General features: G+C 43.2%; 1 protein-coding gene across 1 annotated transcript in view; it reads left to right on the forward strand.

The window, feature by feature from the left end:
• The window catches only part of PTPRT (protein tyrosine phosphatase receptor type T), a 475,914-nt gene that overhangs the window by 124,095 nt on the left and 339,423 nt on the right, over positions 1–12,396 (forward strand). The window contains exon 2 of the mRNA XM_065691506.1: positions 5,977–6,102. Within this exon, the coding sequence (XP_065547578.1) occupies positions 5,977–6,102 (126 nt within the window). The remainder of the gene's footprint in view (positions 1–5,976; positions 6,103–12,396) is intronic.

Consider the following 12,396-nt stretch of genomic DNA (forward strand, 5'->3'; position numbering starts at 1 on the left):
GTACTCTTCCTAGGGGAGGGAACCCCCAAATCCCTTTGTTTATCCCATCTTAAACAAAGCAACCCCACGCAGACTTTACATGCACGTTTTTATTCTCCTCTCCCTCCCTAAGAATATGAAGCAAGATGTCCCAAGCATATACCGTGTGAAGTCTCACAGTTCGATAAACAAAGAAGTTATTAATGTGTTTTTGTATAATAAATCCCACAATAGAAATTATCCTAGTGAGTCAAATATATCTCTTACAGCCCTTGTAAGCAAGAATGTCTTTGGAAGAGATGAGAAGGGATGATCAGAAACAGCAGCATGTTCATTTCTGGAGCTTTATAGTTCCTAAGTACTACCTCATCATAACAGTGTGTGTTTCTTCCTCTACTTGCTCATATTTCTTGAGGCCAAGGTCTAAACTGATGAACTGATATCTCAGCTCTCAGGAGAGTCTCGGAAGGGATGTTCCCCAGCGAAGTACTGCATGCTTTTAAAGCATTTATGTGTTATTCCCCCCCCCCCCCCCCCTTTTTCTTAAATAGTTAGTTTTCTCCCTTATTTATTATATCCCAGAAAAAGACCTGAAATGGGACAAAGGAGACTGATGTGCTTGCTGTGTCTCTACTCCTTCTCACCATGGATATGTTGTAAGCACTCCAAATGATGTCTGAATCTGTGCTGTTTTCTGTGTGCATGTAGAAGCACAGGATAACCAATGAGGCTTCTCACGCAGTATGTTTCTTTATCTCTTTTTGCAAGTATTGGATTTTTTTAGATCCGTTTTGTCGTTGGGAGTTTGACATTGGATGACTTTATAAAACATTTTCCTAATTGGATTTGTTAAAATAAATAAATCAAACACTAATTGGACTGCGCCCTGCCATTATTTTTGCTTACTGAATTAGATACTATGGCGTGAAGTTCTTTCTATCATATTTGTGCACTTATTTAAACACCCCCCTGGCGCACACTTCTGCAAATTCAATTATATATTCAAAGGCGGCATTCAATTTATGCAAGGCTGGTTTACATTTAATCCGGGGGCATGTCTCAGTGACTGATGATAGGTCTGCTCAAGATTAATTAGCATCATTCAGATGAGCAGTGCCATTGTTACAAGCCTGCAGTGTAAAACAAGGGATATTTTATCCTTCCTATGTGAGCTGTTATTTGCTTCAATATGACCCTTTTCAGGAAGAGAAGAGCTTCTTGTTTGGGTTTCATTTTGTGAAAAGGGGTCAACACCACATGCATTATCTAGCAATATCAGTCATACCCATTCGATTTTTCTTTTGCCCCACTTAGCAGCTGCATTTGTCACTGTTTAATTTTCAGCCAAACACGGGAAAGACTCCAAGATCCCCATTTGCTTCCTAAAAAATTCTCATTCTTGTTAATACATGAAGGTGCAGAACCCTGTTTTAGCAGATGTGTAGCTGTTTTCATGTTCCTCAAACACCTTTCTGATACTGCGGCTAAAGTGATAACGTGCAAACGTGGTACCTCAATTCATTGAGTGGTTATCTTTGACTTTCAATTTGAGGATTATTTTGTCTATGTTTATGGATAGCTCTGTTCTCCTGCCAAGCAGTCGTGTTTCAGCAATGGATGATTCTGCTTTAGGATGGATCTAACCTCCCCCCTTCCCCTTTATGTTCTAGTATATTCAGGTGTAGCTCATATTTAGGTGTCCACATAGGTAGTGTGTCTTTGGAAACACTTAATGTTCAGCTTATGAACATAACACATCTGGTCAGTTTCGCCTGTCAGTTGATTTTAGAGTTATTGCCCCTCCTGAAGCGGACACTTCAAACGCAGTTTGAACTGAGGCTCGCTAATGGGGTGTAATTGCGTTTTTAAGGATCGTGCCGCTGCGTGCTCGTGTCCCAACGCGCAACGCTCGATGCCAGGAGCTGAGCACGGAAGCGCCTCTTCCAGGGGAGGGGCGGAGAAACACGACCCACATCTGGGTTTGCGTTTTCGAAGCCGATGTGTTTGTAAGAGCTGTGCTCCGCGGCCGGGTGCTGGAGGGGGGGTCTCTGCCGGGAGAGGCCGGGCTGCACCGCACCGCGCAGCACCGGCGCCGGGCGCTCCCCCAGCGCAGCTGCGGGAGCCTCTGGGAATCGTGCTTAAGGAAGGGCAGAAGGGGAGAGGAACAGTGAGGGAAGGTGTCCTGGGGTCAGCGAGGGGGGAGCGCGCTGGGCATGGGGTTCCCGAGCTGAGCTGAGCTGAGCTGAGGTGGGGTGGGGTGGAAGTTTCAGAGCTGCATTTGAGCGTGGCTGCCTGTAACAGGAGCTGTGGTGCTATGTGCCATGCTCTGCAGAAAGGGTAGGAGTAAGACCACCGATGGTATGTATTGTAGATGTTGTGATTCTTCCCTTTCTGAAGTTTCTTTCCTGTTCTGTAGTATTATGTACACTGTAATAGTGCGAACAGAGGAGTTGCTGACTTTTATGTACCGAGTTAATATAGCTCTGGTTCCCAACTTCCCTTTTAATTCTGCTCTTTTGACACCCCATAGCAAGAAGCAGATGGAGACTTCCCTCCTCTTGGTACCCAAGATTCCTGCAGCCAGCCTGCTTAAAATTGACTCAGTTTTTTTCTCCTTGTCCTCATTTCCTGCAAATTCACCTACAAGTTCCAATTCTGTTGCTTCTGGTAAATTAATCCTTCTGGTTTATTGCCCTGCCACTCCGCATTTGGAGGTTTCTCCATTAACCTGTTAGGTCTTTAAAATGTAGATGTCTTGCTGCTATTTTTCAGGCTCTCTATGGTTTATCCTTGCCTTTCTTACCTAATTGTATTACAAGGTTAGCTTTGGCTTTCAGACAAGGCACTTTAGAAGCTTCCCCAGGTGTTGTCTCTTATCAGTGGAAACTCCCAATCTTCCCCAGGTTCTCACTGTATCCACTCAGCACCTCTGCTGACTTTGCCTGCTTCAGTGTGTGTAAAATAACTTAGCTGATTAAAGCAAGGTATCGATAGTTACATTCCCTGTCATATGAGGGTTGCTACCCTGTATTTTGCTGCTGTTGCTTGTTTTGCTTCTGGGACCTTGGAACAGCGCCTGTGCAATTTTCTCTGTGTACATGAGGCCTCGTGCAATTGTCTGGCTCCATCAGAGACTTTGTTTACAATCCCTTCAAAGTAATAGCTCAGAGACAGCAGCGTTACTGTGCGCTGCAGTGCGCTGAGCAGAGGTTGTGTGGGGATGGTCTGTGTCTGGAGTTGTGCTATTAAAGGGAATCTAGCGAAATTAGAATGCTCTGGTTAGAGGCTGAGAGCAGGCGGTTTGATGTTGTCTCTCGTACCCTCTCGCTGTGAAAAAGGTGACTTTCAGTTGCATTGCATACTCCCACACAATCCAAAACACCTTGGTTTTTCCCTTAGACATTTTAATGAGCATGTTTAATATTCTAAACTTGAACTTTTTCACCTATATTAGAGTTATCGAATTAAGGAAACATTTTAAGTGTAATCCTGCTCATTTTGACAGCTGGCAATGCTTCACAAGTGCGGTAAATTTAAAGAAGAAATTACTAAAAGAGTGTAAAATACTGACACAAAGGAAACATTTCCAGAGACTCGACTCTAACAGGCAAGTTTACGAGGGTCAAAGAATGTGCTGTAGTCAGATTTATTTATCATGGAAATACACGGTATATCAAATGTTTTTTTAGGAGAAGCTTGTATTTAAAGTCTTCTTCAACAACAGGGTATTTTTACTTTACTGTAAGGGTGCTGAGGCACTGGAATGGGTTGCCCAGGGAAGTTGTGAGTGCTGCATCCCTGTCTGTGTTCAAGGCCAGGTTGCACAGAGCCTTGGTTGACATGGTTTAGTGTGAGGTGTCCCTGCCCATGGCAGGGGGGTTGGACCTAGATGATCTTAAGGTCTTTCTAACCGTAACTATTCTATGATTCTGTGATTTTTTGGGGGGTGTCAGGCACTCTACCCTACAAGTCCTTCCAGTATATACTTAAATAGAAATAATATGTGAAGCTTTGTAGAAAACCAGTTGTGGTTGGAGTGAGCATAAAGTCCTTTAGCAGAATGAGGATTTAATAAATATTAATGACATGGTATATATTTGTGTTCATCGTTTATGAGGAGTTCTGCAGGAACAAAGAAAGACAAGTTTGGCCTTTTCTGGAGCTAGACAATAGAAAATATAGGTGGAAACCAAAGAAGGCTTCTGCGTCCTCAGTGTTGGATAATCCTTATCGCAAAAGGACCATGGATCACTCATATTCCATCTGTTCAGTGCATATAGGCAGTGCAGCCTGTGGGAAGGAGTAAAGAGTCAGGAGCATCTCTGTAACTCTGATTAGTGTCAAGAGCAATTGGCAGCTTGGCTGGCAGAGCAAGTTACTGTTGCCTTGAGCTCAGTCCTTGCAGCCTGGAAGTGTGAGATGTCCAGTTGCCTTTGGAGGAACAGTATCTGCAGAGAAAATGTATCCTTGCTTCCCTAAGAGGGAAAGCCAGAGCTGTACAGAGACGCTGTTGACATGATTAATGTCTAAACTCAAGGACCTGGGCTGCCTGATCTAGTGGATCCAGTACTGAAATATGCTTGGCAGACTAAGTTGGGTGGATGTGCCTGAGGTACGGTAAGGAACAGCAGCAGAGGAATATCCATCCTAGCAGGAAATAAAATAGCTTCATTTGCCTGCGTGACACGCATTTCAAAGATCCGTGTTGGACATGGAACTGTTGGAATAAGTCCAGAGGAGGCCACGAGGATGATCAGGGGACTGGAGCACCTCCCGTATGAAGACAGGCTGAGGAAGTTGGGGCTGTTCAGCCTGGAGAAGAGAAGGCTGCGTGGAGACCTCAGAGCAGCCTTCCAGTATCTGAAGGGGGCCTATAGGGATGCTGGGGAGGGACTCTTCCATCAGGGACTGCAGTGACAGGACAAGGGGTGATGGGTTCAAACTGAAACAGGGGAAGTTTAGATTGGATATAAGAAGGAAGTTCTTTACTGTTTGGGTGGTGAGGCACTGGAATTGGTTGCCCAGGGAGGTTGTGAGTGCTCCATCCGTGGCAGTGTTCAAGGCCAGGTTGGATGAGGCCTTGGGTGCCCTGGTTTAGTGTGAGGTGTCCCTGCCCATGGCAGGGGGTTTGGAACTGGATGATCTTGAGGTCCTTTCCAACCCTAACTATTCTATGATCCTAAAATACAGAACTTCATTGCAGTGTTCATGGATTTCTCTTGATCCACAAGTGTTGAGGGAGCTGCCAGGTTATTTATGACAGTTAACTCCTTCTAAGTATTTCAGGACCTGCAGTAGGGAACATCACAGTCAACAGTGCGGAAGGTGTGAATGCGAGTTGCCATCCACTCCTTGTTACTCTCTTGTTGTCAAGAACAACACTGCATTCAAAAGTATTGACAGAAAAGACCTTGAGAAACAGTCGTGTGCCACACAGAGCTGCGTGTTGTTATGCAGAAGAGATGGTTAAAAGGCAGGTTGCACTTTCCATAGGTGTAACCCAACCTTGTGTAATTCAAGGCTTAAAAGTGAAATGAGGATTCCCTGTAGGAACAGCAATGTACTTGTTTACCATCTGTGTTCCTTCTTCCAGCCTCCCACTTCTCACTCCCCTGTTCTATTTTTGGGGGTATATTTGCTTTTAATACCTGACTTGGGGGTTTATGTAATGAACTCGCAGTTGCAGGGACCCAAATGCAAATTTTCTTGCATGTGCACATCACGTGCTTGTAAATGTAAAGGCAGTAAGTTGAAATAAAGGGAACCGATCTAGGAAACAGTAGCATGGAGGGAAGAAAACAAAGACTTCCAATGGATACATAGTGTGGAAAGAACAGAAATGTTTTCTGAATTCCTCCTCTGCTGCCTGAAATGTAATAATTTTGGGGTTTTTTCTTTCCCTGTGTAAACTTGGGTACGAAATATTTAAGCAATTGACAGGCCATAATGAGAGATAAATAAATAATACAGGAATGTGTTTGTTTTTCTTGGTTTTAGGTGGTTGTTCGTTTGATGAGCACTACAGTAATTGTGGTTATAGCGTGGCCTTGGGAACCAATGGATTTACCTGGGAGCAGATCAATACCTGGGAAAAGCCAACAATGGATCCTGCTGTCCCAACTGGTAAGTAAGGATCCCCAGCAACAGTGGGGAGATGCTGTTCCCTGAGAGAATCAACTCTGAGCCCTAAATGGGAGCTTACTGCGTCTGGGTACCAGAACAGAACCCAGTATGACTTTTGTGTTCAAAATAATTTGACAACAGAGTTCATAAATGTGCATGTCTTTTCCCAACATTTGCCATTTGATATGTTTGTTGAATCATTTTACATAGCTTATTTGTACTTTAATCCTGTGCTCAACAGAGAGGCAGTGTTTCAGGTATAACATTCTAAGGCTTGACCAGTTTTTTGCATGTTTCAGGATCACAGAGCTGGCTTTTCCGGGAGGGACATTTTTGAGAGGGCAGAAAAAGTAAAGTGTTGTAACGTCTGGGAATATTGGACCTTCCAGTAACCATTTAGCTCTTAACTGACAGCTTTAAATTCTTATTCTGAGAAAGACAAACTCCTGAAAAATTAACTGTAGTAGTTAGTGCTTGATTTGGCTGGGATTTCAGGCTGAAATTTTCATATGGAAAACCCACCCATTTCCGACAGAGAGTTACCAGAATAATTTACTAACATATATTGAGAGCATCCAATAATATCAGTCTTCCATGTGATAGGAATATTCTCTAAAGAGCTCACAATAATGGTGGTTTCCAATAGTTTCGTTTCCCACTGGAGTCACCATTGTGATATGTGTGGGAGTCGGTTCTCTAGCCTTAAAAATGCTGTGGAATGCTTTGTTCCCATTGAAAAAGAACTTAAGAAAGCCCGCTAAGTTTGTTTGTGTTCCTTGCCACCTACAGTAGCAGCACAAGCCCCTCTAATGGAAATAATGATAGAGAGACCTAACCAGCCAGTTAAGACTTTGATTTCAGTCTTAAGAAGGAAGTATTTGTTACGGTTAGTGCATTGCACTCTGAGAAGCATGAGCTACATGGCAGAACTGGAACGTCGTGTTGTTCAAGAGGTATTCTTATGGCTGTAATTACTGGGGTAAGAGACTTGTAATTGCTCGCTGCGTGTTAAGGCTACCATGTAGAGCTGATACAATAGCTCCCTGATTGACAGCCCAGTCTTCATCCCTGTATGCTTTTTGTCACTAGAAAACAAGCACACAAGATACCAGCCTAGCTGCAGTTTCTCCATCACTAAAGGCTGGTTAAGTTGTGGGATGGTTTTATTATTGGAGCTTGTTCAGAACAGGATCTTTCAGAGCATGTGACGCCTCATTCCACTTGATTCGGCTGTGGCATCCCCAGAGTTCATTGGGAATGTTGCAGTTTTCTGGTATTTCATTGTTCTGGATGTTGCTGCTTTTTAATCATGGCAATTTAATCTCCATAATATCTCAGCCTCCTACCTTGTGTCCTGTTCCCTGACCCTGCTGAAGACCTAGCTAAAGACACATAGCAGATCTTTGAATTAACTGATACCAGAGTGAACTGAAGGAATAGGAACATGCACAGTTTTGATCCAATTTGGAAAGCAAGGAATTAATGAGAAGGCTTATATGGCTTGGATTGGATGAGTTCAATACTTGCCAGCTCTAAATGGTAAAGGATCTATCTTTCAGGACTCTATATGGAAATGCATTATCATCTGAAGTACACTGGAACCATGGAGAAATAAGTAGCGAAACAACAGTCTGGAACAGCAGAGTAAAAATGCCAAACAAACCAAATCCCAAAGCACAAATGTAATTTTTGACAAGGCTTTTACAGTTATTTCTTCTAAAACTAACTAGAGGTGTTTTTCCCTCTTAATACATCACTTAGTGGCATCTAGTAGCACTAATAAATGATACAAAGATCTTAGAGCAGCTGCAAATTTAATGAAGGCCAGACAGCAAATAAGAAACACTGAGAGATTTGTTGTAGAAAGATGCAAAAGTAAAGCAGCTGCCAACGTGAATATGCTGATAAGGAAATATTACCTGAAGAGATTTGAAAGAGCATACGGAGAAATTACTCGGATCCTCATGTTACTTACTGATGTCTTGTCTTAGGAGTATTCACACAGCACAGAATGTGAAATTAGTAGGTAGAAAAAGCTTGACCGCAGCAGAATTGCACAGAAGGCTCTAGTAACAAAAACACGTTTTCAAGGGCTGTCCAAATCACACTAACCTTGAAGTAAATTATAGTGGTCAATTAGAGTCCCTGAAGCTAACACAGACGTTTGGAGCTATTATTGAGAGTCTGGGTTGCTGCACAGAATTGTAATGCTTGTTGCTCGTATTTGGTATGTATTGAAAAGTCTGTTTTGTGGGAATTAAAGATGTTTATTTAAAATTAATGTAGTGGCAGAGCTGGGCGAGTCAGCCGATGAACAGTACGTGCCACTCCCACAGGCAGGGACATCTTTAAAGCCAGAGTGCTGGAATGATTATGGTGGTTGGCTTTCCATTCCGTTTAATTTCTTCACAGCAGCTGGAAGCAGTGGGGTGTAAATCCATTGGGCTGCAGGGTGTAAGAGATGGCAACAGAGGTGTTCATGGAATAGAGGGTGGATTTAGATTAGACATTGGGAAGAAGTTGTTCCCTGTGAGGGTGCTGAGGCGCTGGCACAGGGTGCCCAGAGAAGCTGTGGCTGCCCCATCCCTGGCAGTGCTCAAGGCCAGGTTGGACACAGGGGCTTGGAGCAAGCTGCTCCAGTGGAAGGGGTCCCTGCCCGTGGCAGGGGTTGGAGCTGGATGAGCTTTGAGGTCCCTTCCAACACAAACCAGGCTGAGACTCTATGAATGAGTATCTTCTGGTGGACAGCTGTAGCTGGGAAAGCTCCTTGGCATGAAGAGTAGAGACAGGAGTGCCAGAACACATGGGTTCTGAGAATGCAATAAGTAATACAGATTTTCCTTATCAGTATGGCATCTTAAATATTACCTTACCATTACCTTTTTGTAGTTGTTAATAGATTAAAATACTACATTGTGGAAGTGGTGAAAACAAAACAGTAGCAGGAGTCGGTTTGGTTCAATGGTGCTAAGCAAGTCTGCAGCGCAGCCTGCTGGGAGCCGGTGGCAGGAAGCATGGCTTGGCCCCTGCCTGGGCAGCCCGCCTGCCTTCACAGCAGAGCTCTTTTCTTCTCTCAGATGTGTCTGCTTTCAGAAGATCCCTTTGAATTCAACCAAGCCACGGAATTCTGGCCTCCTGAATACTAATGATAATATCCAGCCCTTTTTACAGTACTTCTCATCCTTAGATCGCAGGTCAGTACCATGAGTGAGAGCCTGAGTCTGCAGTGCTGTGTAATCCTCTGCTGACACACTGCTGCAAAGCCTCTGCCCGGGGACGACTTTCAACTCTTTATTTTTTAAATTAAAATGTCAAAAAAGGAGGGGGAAAAAGGACAGTTACACTGCTCTATTAGCAGTGTAGACCTTGGTAGGCAATTTGTTTTACTCCATAAATAAACTGTTTCCGTGATTTCTATGATTAATTCCTTAGGGCTGGAAGCAGCGTTAACTGGGGGATTAAGAACCAGATGTTTGTTGTTCTGAGTAAATGTTTCAAAACCTGAAATTAATTGATGAAATTAAAGAAATGAATTGTAGGTGTTGCGTCCTCAGTCTTCGGTGGGACTCTCATTCCACCGCCTTGCAGGAGCTATTACAACAAAACATCCTTTAACAGATGGGTGTTTACTTAAGCCTGAATACCCTCAGCGATGAGTAGTGACAGCCTTTGGGCTGCTTGTTCCACTGCTTGAATTAGAAAGTTTCTCAGGCCTTCGTTTTCCTTTTTATGGCTTCATCTCAGTAGTTTTTTGTTCAGTCCTTGGCCAGGGAGAATAATCAGTTGTTGGTCTCTTTTATAACCTCCTTTATATAGTTGCATGCAGTTAAGTCTTTGCTTTGCAGGACTGAACCTGACCTAGTCCTTTTAACCTTTCCTAATTCAATGTCTCGTTTCCTTCTGTAACCTATGCTTTCAGTCATCGCTTTCTGATCTTTTTTGGGTGTTTGCCTAAGTTTATGTTACCAAGGAGGGATTCAATGCTCTGCATGATCGTGCTGGCGGGGCACAATACTTTAATCCTGTTACAGAAGTTCAAAGTACAGCCAGCAGATTTCCCCTGCACCTCTTTATTTCCATCTCACAGTTTTCATTGCCCTTTTTCTGTAAATACTGTCTTTATGTGCTGGTGTTGGGTGATGCGTGATGGACATGGCTGTTTAGTTTATGTTGGATCACAGAAATTCCTTGGTGGTAAAGTAGGGCCTGAGCTTTTTTTGTGTTTTTAAGGCCAATGCTTGGTTGGTACAACAAGGAAATGTGTTAAAGCTAGTCAGGCAAAAGTACTGGCCTTATTTGTCATGTTACAAGCTTGCAGTATTCCAAGGGTTTGGCCCTGCCCGTTCCTGCAGCAGTTGCAAGAATAATATTAATAAAGCATTTAATATTTGCACATTCAAAGGATTTCACCATCAGTTGCAAATGAACTCCAATGGAGACTTAACCAGGGCTGACTCGACTGAAGTAGCTACTTTTAATTGTATTAAATACGATTCTACTCTTGCTACAAAGCCATCCTGCCATGTGCCTGTCTCCACAGCATTCCTTGGTGTTGGATTTACTGTTAAATCTCAGGCTTGCTTTTGTGAAGTTCCCCTGTTCCAAGTTAGCAGATACACAGCCAGCACACAGGCTGAAGATCTGGCTCCATCTGCCTGACTGCTTACCCCTTCGTGTATGTAAACCACACTTAGTGTAAGCGCTACTTTACTTGGTGTGTATGTGTGTTTGTATATACATAGATTTGTATCTATACCCATGATCCATATCATGCTGTTTCTTGATGAATTGCTTTCTAAGTAGACATTCTGTTTGTCTAAGAAACAGTTTAGATACTATGAATTTATGGATGAGCAAATTATAGTATTCAGAGTGAGAATTGCTGGGCTTTGCTTGCTTATTCCAGAAAGAGCCCACACATTCTCTGCAAAGGGAAACGGGATCTGTTATTCACCAAAGGTGTGTTTGTGGTAGAAATTAATCCATTTTTAACCTTCTAAGAGCCTCACTTGCTTGCAGTGTCTAACTGTAGTTTGGAAGATGCAATATACACGTGGGGAATGCCACTGATCGTATTTTCATGGATTCTGTGTGTGTAAAGCTTGTCGAGTAGCAGGCAGTAATGCTGTGCAGTGGCTCAGAAGTGCCACAAGTGTCCTTGTGATTCTCTGTTTGCAACTGAGCTAAAGGATCCCAGCTTTTTTATGGTGCTTTAGGACATTATGGCAGGATATTACCAAATGGCTGCTGACTACACCATTAGTGTTCATGACATTTGTGGCACTGACAGGTCTGGTTCACCAGAAATGCAGTCAGCGTTTGCTCTCTAATCTTCCCTCTTCAACTTGGAGAAGGAGCCTGTGCTGAATGCTCTTAATGGGGGGCATTTTGAGGTAACAGATAGCAAAGTTAAGGTACAAATGGGTTCTGAGTGCTTTCTTACCCGAGTCTGCTTTGCCTGGCCTAGGGAAGTGAACACAGCTCGAGCCGTGTGTGCAACTCATCACTTCCCTTGAATGCATTGCATCACCTCGTGGAGAGCTTGCAGCAGAATTCCTTTTATTTCTCCTGCAGCAGAGAGGAGGAATGAGGACTCTTCCTGCTTCTGAGTGGGTGTTTTCTTTTTGTTCCAGTAACTGGAGGGCTTTCTGAGCTTCTCCTGGAAAGAACAGAAGGGTTATTATCATCATTAGTGTTGCTTCGTGAACTACTCATTCAGTGCGCAAACATCATAGACGTGATGTATGTATGAATACCAGGTGGCTGAATTCTACTTGGACTCCACTGAACTGAGTGAAGTTTTACGTTAGCCTAATAGACCTTTCTTATGTCACCTTCCTGGCTTTGTGGAGTGGCATGTGGAGTTACAGCATGAATGAATAATTAGGGAACGGCTTTCTGAGAGGAAGGTGATAATTGTCCATCTCTGCCCACACTGAAGATGGGCAGGATCATTTTGTTCAGGATATCACTGATGTGAAGTTAGTGTTATCCTCTGCAGAAAACAGAGAACCTCTGTGCGTAGGTCACACATTGGTCTTTTTTCCCTTCAGGCTGGAACAAATGCCAAGAAGAGTTAGACTCAACATTTGTAAATCTGCAAGGCAATGCAATAAAATTAACATTTGCCTGTGTCTGAGTGTATTAATTCTTGCTTACAAGAAAATACACAAAGGAACTTGTTAAAGGCATAAATTATAATTCAACTGTGTATATATGATGAATCATGATCCATTTTTGTCTGAGAGGGAGAAAGAGATTTGGCTCAGCTGTCTGGGTATCATTTTTCTCCAG

Source organism: Lathamus discolor, chromosome 11 (genome assembly GCF_037157495.1).
Source record: "Lathamus discolor isolate bLatDis1 chromosome 11, bLatDis1.hap1, whole genome shotgun sequence".
Lineage (NCBI taxonomy): Eukaryota > Metazoa > Chordata > Aves > Psittaciformes > Psittacidae > Lathamus > Lathamus discolor.